At 43.4% G+C, this 17,486-nt stretch overlaps 2 protein-coding genes across 3 annotated transcripts; both read right to left on the bottom strand.

Annotated features, from left to right (window-relative positions):
- Positions 1-50: 50 nt before the first annotated feature.
- Positions 51-7,287, bottom strand: chrng (cholinergic receptor, nicotinic, gamma). The gene is made up of 12 exons (XM_086271352.1): positions 7,035-7,287; positions 5,519-5,655; positions 5,202-5,246; positions 4,985-5,109; positions 4,019-4,174; positions 3,532-3,629; positions 3,206-3,406; positions 1,590-1,704; positions 1,400-1,514; positions 1,032-1,296; positions 766-899; positions 51-658 (listed from the first exon to the last, which is right to left on the bottom strand). The coding sequence occupies exons 1-12, from the start codon at positions 7,285-7,287 to the stop codon at positions 443-445; spliced, it is 1,860 nt and encodes a 619-aa protein (XP_086127478.1). The 3' UTR covers positions 51-442.
- Positions 7,288-8,248: 961 nt separating this feature from the next.
- Positions 8,249-14,431, bottom strand: prss56 (serine protease 56). Of its 2 annotated transcripts, XM_086271367.1 has the most exons (14): positions 13,805-14,428; positions 12,426-12,584; positions 12,051-12,305; positions 11,767-11,956; positions 11,556-11,664; positions 11,303-11,459; positions 11,066-11,208; positions 10,803-10,962; positions 10,450-10,638; positions 10,152-10,343; positions 9,883-10,079; positions 9,073-9,604; positions 8,880-8,986; positions 8,249-8,808 (listed from the first exon to the last, which is right to left on the bottom strand). In XM_086271367.1, the coding sequence occupies exons 1-14, from the start codon at positions 13,902-13,904 to the stop codon at positions 8,635-8,637; spliced, it is 2,664 nt and encodes an 887-aa protein (XP_086127493.1). In that variant the 5' UTR covers positions 13,905-14,428; the 3' UTR covers positions 8,249-8,634. The 2 variants fall into 2 exon arrangements, with proteins under 2 accessions (XP_086127493.1, XP_086127492.1); XM_086271366.1 differs by having other exon boundaries at positions 12,051-12,584; positions 13,805-14,431.
- Positions 14,432-17,486: the final 3,055 nt, after the last annotated feature.

The following is a 17,486-nucleotide window of genomic DNA, read 5'->3' as shown; positions in this document are numbered from 1 at the left end:
TGGCCTCAAAAATGACTCAGTCACAAAAATCATACAATTAAAATGCTTTTATTGATAAAAAGAAAGATTCTCGTACAACGAATGAAATCTGTGGTCGACACCATGTCTCGTGGCTTGTGCCCATAGTTTTGTTAAAAATGAACAGCACTTAGAGCAAACACTGAGATGTAAGTAAGGAGACCATCTTCTACAGCATTAAATGCAACACAAACAATCTCAACAGCCAGGACAGCTGATACAGTATGCATTCACACAATGGTGCAGTGGATTGTACTTGCTTCTGTGATCGTCCGCAGCCCCACAGCAGGCACCTGTGCAGAAAACACATACAGCTGCATCTTCTCCATTCTTTGTATCATAGTCATTAGTGAAAGATCACTAGTGAAGGCTGTCAGATTCTCACTCTGGCTAAAGTGATAACATCAAACATTTTCTCCCTGGTTCACCCTAAGGCGTTTGTTTCCATTCCTGCTACAGCAGTAATGTTGTGTAGTGGAGGGAGATACTTCTTTGGATCCCCAGGAAAAGGTGTAGAGGGCGGCTGGTTGAAGTGGCCCATCAAGAAGATGCCAACAGTGCCGATAAAAAACACCAACACCATGACAATAAAGCAGACCCTGTCGATGACACGGGCAACCAGGAACCATTCTTCATTTTCCTGCGGTTGAGTGAGATGATACATTGCTATTAGCTCTGGCATTCCCAACTAAGACCTCATCTAAATGTCCATTGCAAATGTGCAAAGAGTAAAATGGTTAAGCATACACTCTGGAAGTCATTCTGCTGTCTTGCAGTCTCAGCGATGTGTTTGCAGGAGACCACACACTGCTTCAGCTCTGGACTGGCCTTTGCTAGACTATTAACAAGGTGCTGTGCTGTACCCCCCTCCAGCCCATCATCTGGAGTCATATATTCACAAAAAGCCATATATTTACGTGTTATATTTATGCATTTCAAAGGATAACCTAAACTGTCAAAAGTTTTACAAATAATTTAAAAAGAATGTGTAACAAACTCTTTCAAATACTTACGTAGCTTCTCCAGCACTGATTTCATCAATCCATTTCTCCCTCTGAGTTTGTCAAACATGAGCTCAGACCGAGCTGTTTTCATTACGTATTCCTCCGCCTTAGTGATGACAGTGATAGAGCTGCGGCGACGGCAGGGAACCAGGTGGACACCATTCCTGCCTGCAGACACAGTTTCACCATTTCTCATTTCTGATGCATGGCCGGCGTTTGGTGTCCAGGGTTGCATCTGCATCCTAAGTAGGCGAGGCAGGATGTTTAGGAAGATCTGAGGGTGACACGGTGTTTAAGATGAAATCACAGCTAAATAGACGTGTTCCCTTCATTGAGCAGCTTTAAAAGATATTCAAATGATTCAGACACAGCCTCACCTTCCGGACTTTGTCTGCCATTTTGTGAGTGTTTGGGGTTCTCAGGGATACGTTGAGGACTACGACACTGTTTATCACTACCATGGTGGTCACCGACATCACAAACATCAGATACCTGCGGTCAAATGTTCGTATCATTTTCAACACAAACCTAAAACTCTGAGCTGAAATCTGAAAATCAGCCGCTTACTTTCCAATAAGAGGCACCGCTTGAGAAGTCTCTGGAACCTTCTTAGCAATGAGGAAGAGGAACACAGTCTGGCCCAGAAGAGTCACAATAGACATGGTGCACTTCTGACCACCAGCTGTAAAACCAAAACCAGCACTCAGTCAGGGTGGTGCAGTTTTGACCTAATGTATGCATCAACGGCTAGATCGTCACTGTATTTCTATGATCATAGGTCAAAGTATGAATAAAATCCTGACTCACTGTCTACGTACATCAACAGGCACAACATTATGACAGGTAAAGTGAATAACACTAATTATGTCTTCATCATGGCACCTGTTAGTGGATGGGCTATATTAGGGACCAAGTAAACTTTTTGTCTTCAAAGTTGAGGTTAGAAGCAGGAAAAATGTGCAAGCATGAGGATTTGAGCAAGTTTGACAAGGGCCAAATTGTGATGGCTAAACGACTGGGTCAGAGCATCTCATATTTTGCAGCTCTTATGAGTTGTTACTGGTCTGCAGACCAAATGTGGTCCAGGGAAGAAACAGTGGTGAACCAGCAACAAGGTCATAGGCAGCCAAGGCTCACTGACACATGGGCAGCAAAGGCTGGCTCGTGGGGTCCAATCCAGCAGACGAGCTCCTGTAGTTCAAACTGCAGTTCATGCTGGTTCTGATAGAAAAGTGTTAGAATGCACAGTCCATTGTAGCTTGTTGCATATGGGGCTTCAGACCTACATATTCACTCCAAAATTCCTTACAGTTCAATTCAAATACATTTTATTTATATTGCAATTACAACAACAGTCGCCTCAATGTGCTTTAATTGTAAAGACCCTGCAATTATACAAAGAAAACCCCAACAATCAGACAACGCCCTATGAGCAAGCACTTGGTGCCAGTGGGAAGGCAAAACTCCCTTTTAAAAGGAAGAAGCATTGCATAGCTGCATGATGCCCCCAGTCTAATGGGCATGTGCACGTCAGAACTGGATCACAGAGCAATAGAAAAAGGTGGCCATGTGTGATGAATCACTTTTTCTTTTACATCACGTGGACGGCCGGGTGTGTGTGCATCACTTACCTGGGAAACACCTGGCACCAAGATGCACTATGGGAAGAAGGTGAACTGGTGGAGGCAGTGTTATGCTTTGAGCAATGTTCTGCTGGGAAACCTTGGGTCCTGCCATCCATGTGGATGTTACTTTGACATATACCACCTATGTAAAGATTGTTGCAGACCATGAAAAAGCTTTCATGGAAACAGTATCCCCTGATGGCTGTGGCCTCGTTCAGCAGGATAGTGCTTCCTGACACAAATGTTTCAGGAATACTTTGAGGAGCACAAGAACAGGTTTGAGGTGTTGACTTGGCCTCCAAATTCCCCAGATCTCAGTCCAGTCGAGGATCTGCAGGATGTACTGGACAAACAAGTCCAATTCATGGAGGCCCTGCCATGAAACATTTTAGGACTAAAGGATCTGTTGCTAACATCTTGGTGCCAGATACCAGAGCACACCTTCAGGGCTCTAGTGGAGTCCAGCAAAAGATGGACCACCACAGTACTAGGCAGATAGTCATGATGTTATGCCTGATGGGTTTATGATCACACTTTACACAAAGTAAGAAGAAGAACCTTTGGCAGGTAAGTAGTAGACTAGCAGGCCGAGGGAGGAGAAGAGGACACAGGGAGCAATAATGTTAATGATGTAGAAGACAGGCTTCCTCTGAATGATAAGAAAGAAGACCAGCTCCTGATACTCCAGGTCATCTTTGGTGTACTGAGTGTTGATCACCTTCTTGGCTGGTCTGTGTCTGATAATCCACTCTCCATTCTCTAAAAAACACAAAATAAAAGTCTTTAATAGTCTTTTATCACAAGAAAAAAAGTTTCTTCTTCTTTATATGAACCAATGGATGTCTTTATTGTGTTCACTAATTTCAAATCTATTCTTCAAATACCTGTAAAGGCCTCTGGGTCGATATCCACCCACTCTAATGTGACGTCATCTTCTTTTGTGAGAACCAGCTCGATCTCATTGGCGCTGTAAGTCTGCGAGCTGAACACATGGCACAGAACATGCGGTCAGAGTCGACCAGTCAACACCTTCAAGAGCAAGAAGGTAACATGACTGAAGGAAGCTGATTGCTGTTGATTTAGACACTCTGGATTCTTTTTACATGTCATGCCTTTAATTAAATTTTATTTATATAAGAAGAAATTACATAAAGGGTTGACCCTATAATAATACAGAGAAAACCCCAGCAATGAGAAAACCCCCAATGAGCAAGCACTTGGTGACAGTTCGAAGGCAAAACTCCCTTTTAACAAAATACCTCCGGCAGCACCAGGCTGGGGGAGGGACAACCATCTCCCTTGACCGGTTGGGGGTGACAGACTTGTGATTGCTTGCGTTTTGTACAGATCAAGTCCCATCTGATCTCTTACCGGAAGACCATGGTGCAGTTCTGCCAGTCGAAGGGAAAATAGTTCACAGTGATGGCACAGGCGCTGTGGTAAATAGCAGGAGGCAGCCAGTACACACAGCCATCAGGAGACACCAGTGCATTGCAGTAAAGAGCTACCTCAAAATGTCCATCAATGCTACGGACCAGAAGGAAGATGAGAAAGATGGTGTATGGTTTATCTGCAGTTAATTGCATACATTCGTGCACGCATGCACACATCAGGCCTCATTCATGATTTCACACGTACAGGCTTGTAGATTTATCTTAGATAAGAGAAACTTTACCTGGAAACAAATACATCTGTCATCATAATGTGATAATATGTGTTTTTAAATGATTGCAATAGTATTAAAAACGAAATCTGCCTCTAACAGTGTGAGAGTGCAGAACCTGAAAGCGCTATCTGAAGTTCACTCATGACTTCTTTTACCTAAACTCTGCCCTTTGCTTCCATTTTTGCACCACTGTGCTTCTCCTCGGCGAGCACAGAGGAAAGGAGATTTTAGAAACACGATGTAATGTTTACCTTTCACTAGGGTTGGTGCAGCTCAAAGAAAACAGAACCGAAGTTTTGTTTAAAAAAAAGGCAGCTACATCTTTGGTGAATGCTTTCTTCGCCTCCCACATGTTGTTTGGTTTACTTTCAAAGTACTTTAGGTGCATTTACAAGGCTTTAAGCAGACTGGTTAGTCCAGAGAAACCTGATTTAACCCACAGGTCTCCTGAATAAACAAATATCAGAATCAACTATGATTTGATGGGTGATTGTATGAATGCATTTTTAATGTTCCCATTTATCCTGAAAATGAATTTATTGTTAATTAATATTTTAGAATGCTTCAACTAACAGCCCAAAAAAGTCCTCAGAGACGTATCATGATGGCTGCCTAACCATTAAAACTCATATCTCAATGGAAAATTCATATCTGAAGGTGGATTCACTCACTTGTTCTCCAGTACAATGTCAGGCAACCAGATGCTTTTGGAGGGGACACGCAGACTAGAGGTGATGTTCCCATACAGAGCTGACCTGGGTGACTGGTCCCATCTCAGCCTGTAGTCGCACCATTGCTACACACAGAAACACTGCAGGTTTGACTTCTTTTCGAATGCATAAACTGGGTATTTTTGAAAGAAGCTAAAAAAGGACCTCCAAAAGTTACCATTTCGATCCAGACGTTGGTGGTCAGGGCCTCCTCCTTTTCATTCTGAGGACACAGTTTGGTAAACATTGCAACCATAGACAATAACCCTCTGAGGTCATTATAGATGATAACCCAACTCTAACCCTAGCCTGTCCTACGTTTTGAAGACGAAAATATTACATTTTTGATGTGTGTCAGTTAGACTTTGCTCATGGCTTGGGAGAATAATTTAATAAAAATAAAAATGATGTATCCTGATTGTCTAATGTGAGAATTAGGGTTTTGGTCAGGGTCATCACTGGCTAATCATACGCACCAGGACAAGCTCTACTCACCAGAGAGATGAGGTTGGTGAGCGTCATCTTGATGGAGACTTTAGTGATGTCTCCACTCTTCTCCATGGGCCGAACGTTCTTGTTGTAGCCCTTCATCAAATCCTTAAACAGCTCCCTTTCAAGGTTGGCTGCCGAGGCTGCGCACAAGAACATGAACAGCCACGACAAAGCAGGTTGATTTAAAGGGTCGATCTGCGCATTTTTATAGCAGGTAAAATAGCCAGACAATCCAAAAAGCTGTGGGAATCAGCAAATAAAGATAGTAAGTTGTAAAAGATTTGAATTCGACTGATCTTCTGGTCAAGATCTTCTCAGGCACGTCCAGATGTCTTCCAGTACATCTGATTTTATTTTTGTAACTTGTTAGAGACACAAATGCAAGGGGACACAATGGAACTTCTATGAAGTGAAGCAGATGTAGCATCCGTGCTGAAATAAGTCCAGAAGTCTTGTGTAGAGATTTTTATGTTTATGTGATGATGCCCGCAGCTTTTCGATCGTATCTCTTGCATTGTCTGCTCGTCATAAGGAATATTTGCTCCATAGTTGCATCAGCTCTACTGTGACGTTTGAGATTACAACATGGTTACCGCGGTTTCGATTTGTGGCAAAATTATTAACAAACAGCCTGCTTTAAAAACTGGATGAAAGAAGTTAGTATATAGGAGGTATGGGCATTTGATTAAAAATGCTATTGAGCTGCATGATGGGAAATGTAGGCTTCAGAACTTATTAAGCCAGAAGATTAGGTATCTCTACTTACTTCTTTCATCTCCCCAACATTATGGAAGCCTAACAAAAAAACTGCTGAAGTGCACGGGTAAAAACAGTCTCTCGTGAATGTTTTGACAAAGTTTAATTTCCCAGAGAAACTTTGTCGTAATAATCAAATGATCAATGAAGAGACAACTACATTATAAAAATATTTGTTTTGTAAAAACCACCAGTGCACAAAAGATTATTTCAGTTTACTAACAAACTGGAAAAATAACAAAAAACAAAAAAAGTTATTAAAAACAATTTCAAACTGTCTTATGGAGGAAAGCTTTTAATTGTCCTTTGGTGCCCGAGAAAACAAAGTAGTAATGACTATTAAAATGTATATTTCAAATATTCAATAATTTTTTAAAAATGTAGTTACCAGACTAATAGTCGACTGTGAAAGAGAACACATGCATAGTATCAGCATAACAAAATGAGTGGGACTGTGTGCACTGACAAATGTATATTAGATCTTTTAGATAGAACAGATGTTTTGAGATTTACCAGTGAAAATGCCAACAACACATGGTCTGTACAGTCTGGTGATCAGTGCTTTTCAGTGTACTGCACTTTGTTTGAATGCAAACACAGTGAGAATTAGTGAAAATAATAGACTGCTAAAAAAAAAGCATATTGTTTCTAAGCAACACTCAGCAGCATCTTTGGTCTTCAAAAACAACAGCATGCAAATCACAGCAACAAGAAACCCAAACTGCTTCCCTCAAACTGTGCAGTGGCTCCTTAGTGTTCCTACCTGTGGCACAAAACACCAACACTCCAATAAAGAGTGGCAGAGTGCACGGAGCTCCAAAGTCCATCAGCGTGTCTTTGTGCAGTGCTGTCCCAGACAAACCCTCAACCACTAATGTGACACGCACGGACTCGGGCACCCGTGTGTGCTTCCCACCAGAGGTCGAAGCTCGGGTTGACGGGAAGGCTGAAGGTTGGGGGTTGGTGACTGGGTGATTGTTAGGGTAAAATCCAAAAGTGGATTTCCAGCACGGCATAGCCAGCTGTCACACAGACACACACCCATAGTGTGAGCATTGTACTCTGTCCATGGCTGCCCTCCAGTGTTAAACATGTCGCATTATAATTCTGTTCGGTGCACCTGTCTATTGTTGCTCAGTTACATGAACGCAATTCTCTGTAATGAACTCAAAGCACACTCGGCCCAGCACTGATATCTAAAACTCTCAGTTTTATAGTCTCAGTTAAATCTATTCTTTACAACAGAGGGATTAAACAGATCTGGTGTTAAAGAGAGAAAGAGCACAACAAGCCAGAAACTAAAAAAAACTGACAAACAGCAGAGAAGACAACAGGTGGGAAGTCTTGTCCATTTACAGCACAGCGTCTGTGATGAGTGGCCAGGCCCTGGATGCCAGCACATTTGTGTCCTGTCATGACTTGTGTGTGTGTACGTGCATGTTTGTCACAAAAATACACACACTTAAGCACGCAGGTCAAAAGCAGGAGTTAATGTGATGTAACAGAGGTATGTATCTGTGTTTACTCAGCTGTCTTGCCCCTGTATGTTCCTTTTCTGGGAAATTACCTGTCTGTGATCACAACGTTAAGTACCGGCTTAATTCAACCGATTGTTTAAAGACTCAAATACAGGATTAGAGAAGCAAAAGTCAACACAAAGCAATAATGGGGGCCTGTTTGCTGCTCAAAGAGTGCCACTTCCTTTAAACTTGCCAGTTGTGGATAATGACAGACAATAAGAGACTCTAGAGGGTGGTGTATTTCTGGATCCTGTTAAGAAGAGAAATCACGGAGGTTCTTGTCATCACAGTAACAGCTGCTGCACTGACCGTAAAGCTCTGCTCAAAGGGTGAAACCAATGAATGTGGGGTCACAAAGACGGGAAGATCAGAAGCTGCATTACTGCTAACGCAATCTTTCCTTACAATAAACACAGCATCCCATAACATTAATAACTTTTTTATTTATAGACCTTAATTTTTGTTTTGTTTTTTTACAAAAATACAAATACTTTTCTCTATACAAATAAATATTACAAGAATAAACATTACATAATATATATAGCACGTATGTGCTTTACAAGAGGCTCAACCTTTGTAAAAGACAATATGAATAACTTATCATTTTTGTTCGGGTTCATACGTTAGACAAGGCTGCGTCTACAACCACATACAAAAGCTTGTGGTGTGACCGGTGGTCAGTAAGTGGGTTGATACATTCATGTTTTTCGTTTAGAGTCAGGAAACAGCAGAGGCAAGAAGTAAAGTCTGTGCGCGCTTTCAACGCATCTGTCTGTTAAAAGCTTCTCAGTTGACTTGGAGAGGCTTTCTGCCATCATCTCTCCTTTTTAGCGTTGGCAGCAGTTACGACTTGAGAGCCTCCAGTGCCAAAGCGATGATCCTCGGCACGCTGCGGTAGAAAGAATCGTTTTCTAGGCCCACAAGACTGTAGAAGGTCAAAGGTCGTCCTCCAACTACAGCTCTGACCCGCGCTTGGTAAAGTCCTCGGTCATTCTTGGAGCCCAGATCAACTAACACCTGAAGAAAGGAGAGAGCTCATTAAAAGGCTGTTTCAAAAAGAATATTGCATGCATCTTACTGGGACTTACCTCCTGGAAGTTCATGTGGAGATTCTTGCTCGGGATGTTTAACACCCAGCTGTAAGAGTCTCTGACTTGGCTGACTTTCTGTGAAGACTCTCTCACTCCAGGACAAACTACAGGGGGGAAACAAACACACTTGAGCACATGCATTTTGGAATATATGTAATGAAACTTGTCTGAATAAAGATGTGGCACACACTTTTCATGTTGGCGCCGGTCGTTTGCCTCCTGTGAACAAGGCTCCTGTATTTTCTGTGAAGAATTAAAGGCTTGACAGCAGCCTGTCTGAGGTCAGCAGTCTCTGTGGGCGCGCTCTCAGTGACTGGCTGGAGAACAGTTGTTGACTCTGTGCTGTCTCCATTCTCAGAAAATGTCAAATCCTCTGACGCGCCTCTCCGTTTTTCATTAGCAGTAGCTTCTTCACTAAATGAGCTTTCACTCTGCGATCCTGCTTCTGTGGCAATCCTACTTTGTGCCTTTAAATTCTTAACATCATTTATGAACGCTGTCAGAAGTGACCAAGGCTTCTGTGATACCCAGGAAGACGAGGGTGGGTGGGTGTGGTCCGGCGCTCCAGTGGATGGAGTAAAGACAGACGGAGACTCCTCGTGAAGGTAGACTGTGTCCAAGTGCAGGATGGGAGGAGCAGCTCTGGAGTCCAGTTTGGAACGCAGAGCTGAGATGATGGATTGATATTCTCCCTCGAGCTGCTGCAGAAAGGAGTCCTGTGTCTGGAGACATTAAAAATAGATTTTGATGTTCAGATTAAGCTGAAATTAAAACATACGGAAACAAAGTGAAGCCGTAGCTGAAAGAAACTCACATTAACCCTCCCTAGGTTTGATTTTCATTGTTTTATCTTACTGGGATTTGTTTTGTGCTGTAATTAACCACAGTTTACTTTGTACACATGCAGTTATTCATTAAATTAAACACATATACAATTCAAATTGTCGTCTGTGTAAGATAAACCATGCATCACTTTATTCTTGAGCATTAAACAGCGCACCTGCAAGAAAAGGTTGTCCTCCTGCTTCCTGATTTTGGAGGAGATATCTGTGTCAGGGTTTTGTTCATCCACATCATCGGCCATGCTTCTCAGATATTTCTCCCAGTCATCCACCAACGCCCCGACATCTGTGAATAAGGCTGGGGGAACTGGAGAAGGGCCTTCCTCTGCTGGCACCACAGCACCACCTAGCTGTTCTGCAAGTAATAAAACACCTGTTACAGCAGCAAGCAGCAAAACATGACAGGCATCCTCTGTCAGTCATGTACCTTCAATCTGTTTAAGACTGTGGCTCAGGCCTAGGTCCCGCCTCTCTCTGGTGTGAGTGAAAGCTGTGCTGTAGATATGCTCCACAAGCTGAGGCAGAGTCTGGGTGAAGAAAGTCAAGTCCACTTTGTCCCTGATGTAGTCCTCGGCCCTCTGGAGCAAGTCCAGCAGGGTCTGCAAGAATGAGTGCAACTCTAGATGATGGAGAGAGAATGAAAGATCAGAAAACTCAGCGCAAACAGTATATCAGGTATTTGTTGTACATTCATGAAGCCAGGCGTTTCAAATAAAAGTACTCACGGCATTTCTTGAAGCGGGTGAGGCATTTGTCCTCGGCCAGTCGGCTGCAAGCGCTGGCAGACTGACCAGAAGGACAGGTCAGTTTATAGAAGCGACACAGAGAGCTGAACTCTGACCTCTGTTCTTCTTCTGTCATTTCAGTTGTCTTTAGAAGCTCTGGACATGTAGGCTCACGGCTCCCAAATGACTCTAAAAAGAAGAAGTAGAAGTGATGATTTCATGATGAAGTGCAGTATGTCAGTATTACGGAGTAGCCACTGATAATACTTTTCAAATTACTCAGATGAGTTTACTTTTACGGTAAAGCGAGGTTATGTCAGATTACTTTATATTGATATAAATACACAACTTACTTTGTATCTCTGCCTGAATCCAGTCAGAGAAGGCAGACACCCGCGTATAAACGCCGGGCTTGCCTTTCTCTCCACAGCCGTCTCCCCAGGATGTGATGCCATGGAGCTGAAATCGACCAGATATTCGGTCCTGGTAGATCAGGGGGCCGCCAGAATCTCCCTGCAGGTGATAGTTTATGGTTTGCAATGAATTAAAGTGGTGCCACTTCAGTAACTGATAAAGATAATTCAAAAAGAAAACCCAGAAATTCTAATGTGCCCACCTGACAAGAGTCTATGCCTCCAGAAAGATAACCAGCACAAAGCATAGTGTTGGTGACCAGTTCTTTGCCAAGAGCACTCTTACAGGTGCTTTGAGGCAGCAGGGGCACCTTGGCCTCCATCACCACATCAGCAGATGGGCCATCTGTGGACAAAAATACACCATTATTGATTTGGTAGGATACAAAAATAAGTTGAGGCTAGCATGACACAGTGTGTCTATAGGATACTGAACTCACCTTCATAGAGGGAGCCCCAGCCTGCCACCAGACACGGGCTGCCAGTGGGGGGCTCCATACCAGAAGGAAGACACACTGGGGTGACGTGTTGAGACAGGACCACTGGAGAAGTCAGCTCCACCAGTGCTATATCATTGTTAAATGTCTTTGGGTTGAACTGCAGAGACGTGACAGACCTGTTATTGCCCCTGATCAATAAATCGGTGATTAATTAAAATACTAAAAGCTATGATCCCGCACGTTGGATTTTTACCTTCGGATGGGGGATGACGCGATTCACTTTGAGAACCTGTTCATCAGGGTCAGTCTTGGTGATGTCGAACTCACCTACGACAGCTGTCCAGTAGCTCTCGCTACGGCTGCTGCAGAGGTCAAAAGACAGTTTTAACAAATGCTAAATGCTGTGAATTTGACTACTATCTCATCTGTCTTTGCAAAGAAAATAGTCACACATGCACACTAACCCAGCAAAACAATGTGCGGCAGTGACCACCCAGGAGCTGTCCACCAGAACCCCTCCACACATCAAGGCACCATCCAGCTGCAGGTTAACCAGCCAGGGCCAGCTGCCTGGAGGTGCAGGAGAGCCGCCCACAATCCTGGAGCGAGGCTGCGTAACATTTTGCACTGTGGCTGACCTCTGACCGCACACTGCTGCTGGGACAGAGAACAGGCATCGCTGGTGAAAAACGATGCAAAGCAATTAAATCTAATGCCTCTGCGTGTGTAAAAAGATGTCTCCGCTCACCCTGTGCGTGCGTCTGCATAGCCGGTTCCAGGTTCTGCATTGTGTTGAGCAGGCTGCACTGGAGGACGCGAGCGCTGCAGCTCTCCCCCATGACCCTGATGCAGCTCTCCGTGTCCGCCTCACCAGGTGGGCAGCGATGCTGATAGTACGCACAGGCCTGACTCAGAGCCCAGCTCCTCTCCGCCTCACCTTGAAGCTTCTGGGCCTTACTGATGACCTCACAGCTAGGCTCTGATAGAGCATTGGAAGAAGACGCTGTTGACAAGAAGGGGACATCTAAGACACACCAAGATATAGCGGTGGTGGAGCGGTGACTCGATGTGACTAAAAGGTGATCAGGATTGAACAGGCAAGTAAGCATGATGTTGCACTCACAGCAGGACCCTGACAGCTGTCCGCAGTTCTGAAACAGACAGGGAACACAACCCCGGCAGCTGGCTTCAGCCCGGCTTCTCTCAGACGTTGCACGCTCAAGAGTGGATAGAGCACTGGCCATGGCTGCTTCCAGCACAACAGTGCCCCGATCAGACAGAGCTGCAGGAAGGACAGGAAGAAAAAGAAAAGAAGAGAAAGGAAAGGTGCAAGAAAAGAGAAGAAAATACAGATGAGCAACATAAATCAGCCAAGCCGATGTGCAATGACATACGCTGATATTTGCCTCCAAGGTCCAGAACTGCACTGGGATGAATTCCAAACTCAATCAGTTCTACTGTGAGATTTTATTTCCTGAACACATATGCAGAGACTTGTTTGCATTATTATCAATAAAATGACCCAATTTTTGTTTTGAGGAGAAGTTTGTGGCAGTGATTTTAAAAAGAAGGACATCTAGGTCATCATAAGGAAGACAGTCATTTGCTGTGGGAACACAGTGTATGTAAGCATTAACATGAATTGGTGCAGCTTTCTGGTATGTGTGTGAGTAGCCCCCTTTTTTCTCATGCTGCTCTTTGAGCTCATTGGCAGCATTTTGGGGAAGCTAGCTCACGCTCAGCGCCCTGGTGAGTCTTCTACAGACACACTTCAATCGGGCTGCCGACCCTGCTGCCCCCCTCTGTGCCGCAAAACATCACAGGATATGCCAGTAACAACAACAATACTGATTGAAGATTTAATTAGAAGGCCAAGGCTGAGCGGGCAGAGGCTGGTGGGCAGGGACAGGCCCTAAGGGCACAGGCTGGCAGCCCCGGGGCCGTTGGGACCCATAGTCCCGTGTTCCAATCACACTGCCATCACCAGTCACTTGCATGAAGGCTCTGCTGTACTCAGCACCTCAACCAGAGAAGGCCAGAGGCCCCTCAACACTGTGCTCTACTGTAGGATTTAAAGGTCACACAGCACTAATAAAATTAATTTAAACAACTGTTTGCTGCTTCAAACAGGTCCTGAAGAGTAGTGCTGAAATTGGTCAGTACTCATTATTTACATTTGTGCTCTTTACAATGTGTTGTTTTCAAGCATTGAAGTTAAAAATCCATGAAAGCAAAACTTTAGATTTTTTTATTAGATGTGTACATGTGCCAAACTGAAGGTGAATCTCACTCAGACTAGCAATATCCCCAGATGTTTCTTCTTGTGTTTGACTCACTGAGAGGTATTAATGCTTTAAGCATTACTATTTGTTTTCTGCAAGAGACACATTTGCTACTGAAGACATCTGACATAAGCTCTCCTAAATATAGTCACAGATAGCTACAGCTGTGACCACTCTTAACACAAACTGCCATCAATGAGAAATGATGGGTCAGTTTTACCTTTAAGAGCACTCTGGGGCATCCTGTAGACCTCTCTTCCTGTTGGGGCTCCCAGCAAGCAGTCCAGCCCCATAAGCAGCAGTGACACCAGCAGCGGCATGCTGTCAGAGCATCAGACCTCCACTCCACAGTGGCAAGAAGCAGGCAGGCAAGAGACACACAGAACGACTGAAGAGGATGCAGATGAGCTGGAGATGAGTCTGCAGTGTTTCCAGGTCCTTGTTGTCTGGCAGCTCTATGCATTCACTAACTGTCTCCCTCCTCCTGACTCTCTGGGCTCTTTCCCAAACTGTGGTGCAGGGCATCTGTCTGTAAGTTTACTTAGAGGAACAATAGATGCCTGGAGTAGTCCCTGGTATATATAGAGCCCTCAGGGGACCACAAGCAAGAGGGAGGGGGTAGAGGATAGGAAAGAGAGGGAGAGGGAGGGAGAAATGCTCCCATGGCCAATACACAAACAGATGAATTCATTAAGACTGTGACAGCAAATCGGGCGCAACTTGCCAAGGCTGGACATTACAAAGAGGCTTGGTTCTATGAAAGAAGACCGAGTGAGGGAGCGAGAGAGATACAGAGGAGGGGGGGAAGAAGAGCGATTGGCTGGGCTTTGAGGAAGGGGGTGTTGTCTGAATTAATGCGATAGAAAGAGGGAGAAAGTTATACAGTTAAGGATAGTAAATGATGCAGAGTATAAGCATCTAAACCAAAGAGTCATAGTATTGCAGGAGGAAGCAGGAAACAGAGGGAGGCTGAGTGTGAGAGAGCAGGAGCGAGGGAGAGGGAAGTGTCTGCCATTGCCCATGCCCCTCAAAGAGGGCATTGTCCCAGGCGTCCCTCTGAGGATGGCCACATCAAAGCCGTCCTCCGGGCATCACTTGGATGCCGCTTCCATTGATCACTTACAGTCTTTTATCCCCCCCATTAAAATATTGTCAGTTCACATCACTTTTGTCTTTCTCTGCTGAACTTTGCTTTTGTTACATAAAGATACAGTAAAAGACTGCTCAGGAACATGATGTATTTTTTAAAGAAAAAGAGAAATCCTTGATTAAGACCACAACTTGAATTATGTTGTAGATTATGGTGATATTCTCACCCGCCAAAACAATAGGGGCACGTTAAAAGTCAGAACAATTTCCTACTACATAGACATGTTACATTATAAACTTTTTTAAAATGAATATTTATAGGTTTTTGAGAAAATGCCACACAGGGCAAGCAATAAGATTTTGTGAAATGTAAGGGATAAAACTACGGAAGAGGATTAGGGCCACTGGAAAAAAATCTGAGAAAAAAGTCAGAATTCTGACTTTAATCTCAGAATTCAGGAAAAGAAAAGAAAAAAAAGACGTGCCCACTTTTTTCCCCCTAATCCTCTTCAGTATAAAACTGTTATGTAAAAATATTAGATGAATAAATCAACAGGACTATGCCCCCTATTAAAAAAAACAAGGTTAATGCAGCATAAAGGCAGTGGTTAAGTGACGTCATTAGTTGCAGTTGTACAGTGTAGACTCAGGAGCATAAACAATAAATGCTAAGTGTCGCTAAGTGATATCTAAAGATGAGAACAATCATTTTAAGGCTATTCCAGCTGTTAAAATCTGGAAAAAAACAGCTATACTGTTTCATCTGATGTAGGCATAGTCCCAAATCCCTGTAGTGGAGCTAACATGCTCACTAATTTAATCTATTTTTAAGCTGGATCTGTTCTACTTTTAACTTACACTTTATGTTTAGAAATAAATAATCAGCTTACCATTTATCAGTTGTGGTTAGAAAACTGCTTCAACCATTTATCCATAACTACTGGCTTGAGTTAAACCATTTGTCTACTAATTGTTGTTACTACGCTAATCAATTTAACAGCTAGCTGTTAAGCTAGTTTAAGCACTTGTAGCAGTTTCCATCCCATCAACAATTTCAACTGATTGCCACACTTTAAGTGGGCTGTTTCAGCTGTTTCTATAACTTCTTTTGACCATTACCGATCATTTTAAATCAGATATGTATTTATTTTCGTGGTCAGTGTTTTCTTTTTGTCATTTATTTATTTATTAACCATTTAGCTCAAATCTGTTAAGGTCCACTGATTGAGCTAATTTCTCACCCAACTCCAGCTACTGCACATGTACCACCTGAGTTGCCTGCTTTAACTTCTGGTTGTGAATGAGGCTTTTCCAGCCTTAGGTGCCACCAGTGACTATACAGCTGACTACCCAGCCATTAGGCCAGAGTACTTAAGGCCACAGAGAGGCGAGCTCCAGTACTAGAGCGCCTTTGTGTTGCAGCTTGTGAGCTGTGTGTGTGTTTTGGCAAGGAGGGTGTTTTGGCAATTTTCAACTGTTTTGACTTACTCTTTTGATCAGCTTCTAGGTTTTGTTGGGCTTTTCTTCTTTTGATCGTGATAGCAGCTTTTGTTTGATTACTTAGTAAGAAAAATGTATTTAATTGGCTAATTTACCCTCATGTCTCCTTTTTCAAACTGAACAAGTTGTGTTGCTTTCCCCCCATTACCTTAGCTTCCTGGGGTATAACAACCAACTTTAGTAGTTTTTAAGAGTGATTATATTGAATAAAAACAAAATTCAACATGTTCTGACAACATGGAGCCACAGTCTAGATGGACGGACAAAGTGGTCTCTGCTGACAAACCCAAAGGAGGAGTACAAATTGGAGTCAACTCTGAGCCAACTAACCGGCTGAACGATAAAAAGAGCGGCTGCCCAATCTAGCAGAGCATTATCAAAGAGGGCCGTCCACTGCTGCCACAACCCAGCCCTGACAGTTCACACTGACAGCATTATATACTATGTGTTAGTGTGTGACTGTGTGTTTATGTTTCAAAGCTTCTGCTTACGTAAGTTCAAACACTGGAAAACCGCAAACAGTCAAATATGAAAACACGAGACTTTAAAAACCACTCTGAGTTAAACAAACTGCGCTAATTGCACTTCTTCTTTTTCAAGCTTTGCTTAGACATTTGTTAATGTGCATATGTTTTGTGGTACTCATTGTGCTCCAGCCCCCTGTATGCACTCGTGCGGCATGATGAGATCAGAGAGCAGGTTCGGGAGGAGCAGAGCGGGACTGAACAAACGGGCGGCACTCTTTCATCCCTTCCCCATTTGCTGTTGATGTCCTTTGATTAATTTGCCTTTTGATGAATCTTCCTTCATCTATCTACCAAACATGGAGCGCTCTCTTTTTTCCCCCTGCCAACTTCTACATCTGTGATGTTCTGTTCTCCAACGGTTCCTTTGACACATTTCAGGATCTTCAGTTCAAGGCAAAGGTTTTGTCATTCTGCTTGTTGTTATTGGGATCTATGAGTGTGAAAGAAGAAAGAAAGAAAGAAGCTTTGCAGGACTCTGTGTAGTCATGTGAGAAACTAAGCACACCCCAGCTTCATGAGCAACTTGAAGCAATCATTCACTGTGTATCTATCAGTCTCTCACATGGTTGTGTAGAAATTTTTCCCACTGTGCCTTTCAGTGTTGCTTCTTTTCATTGAGCTTTACAGACATTCACCTATGTACAGATCTCCAGTATTTCAATCAGGCTGAGGCCTGATTTGCTGCTGTGCATGGGATCATTGTCCTTTGTATTTTAATTTGGGCCAACCTTTAGCTCTCAGACAGAACGCCTCACATTTGACTCTAGAATCTTTTAGTTTAACACT

Source organism: Aulonocara sp. 'chitande type north' Nkhata Bay, linkage group LG18 (genome assembly GCF_057382095.1).
Source record: "Aulonocara sp. 'chitande type north' Nkhata Bay isolate Kocher_YH1m ecotype deep benthic linkage group LG18, A_spYH_male_GT1.1, whole genome shotgun sequence".
Lineage (NCBI taxonomy): Eukaryota > Metazoa > Chordata > Actinopteri > Cichliformes > Cichlidae > Aulonocara > Aulonocara sp. 'chitande type north' Nkhata Bay.
Note: the sequence above shows the minus strand (reverse complement) of the source record. Positions and strands in the feature narration are given on the sequence as shown.

What these genes read in the sequence shown, in the direction of transcription:
- chrng (XM_086271352.1), bottom strand. Translation starts at nt 7,287, where the DNA reads ATGCCGTGCTGGAAATCCACTTTTGGATTTTACCCTAACAATCACCCA. An exon ending in TCACCAACCTCATCTCTCTG is followed by an intron (nt 5,247 to 5,518) that starts GTGAGTAGAGCT and finishes CTGTGTCCTCAG; the next exon opens with AATGAAAAGGAGGAGGCCCT. An exon ending in TGGCAGACAAAGTCCGGAAG is followed by an intron (nt 1,297 to 1,399) that starts GTGAGGCTGTGT and finishes TGTCACCCTCAG; the next exon opens with ATCTTCCTAAACATCCTGCC.
- prss56 (XM_086271366.1), bottom strand. Translation starts at nt 13,904, where the DNA reads ATGCCGCTGCTGGTGTCACTGCTGCTTATGGGGCTGGACTGCTTGCTG. An exon ending in CACCCGCTTCAAGAAATGCC is followed by an intron (nt 10,344 to 10,449) that starts GTGAGTACTTTT and finishes TCCATCATCTAG; the next exon opens with AGTTGCACTCATTCTTGCAG. An exon ending in CAGTCTTAAACAGATTGAAG is followed by an intron (nt 10,080 to 10,151) that starts GTACATGACTGA and finishes TATTACTTGCAG; the next exon opens with AACAGCTAGGTGGTGCTGTG.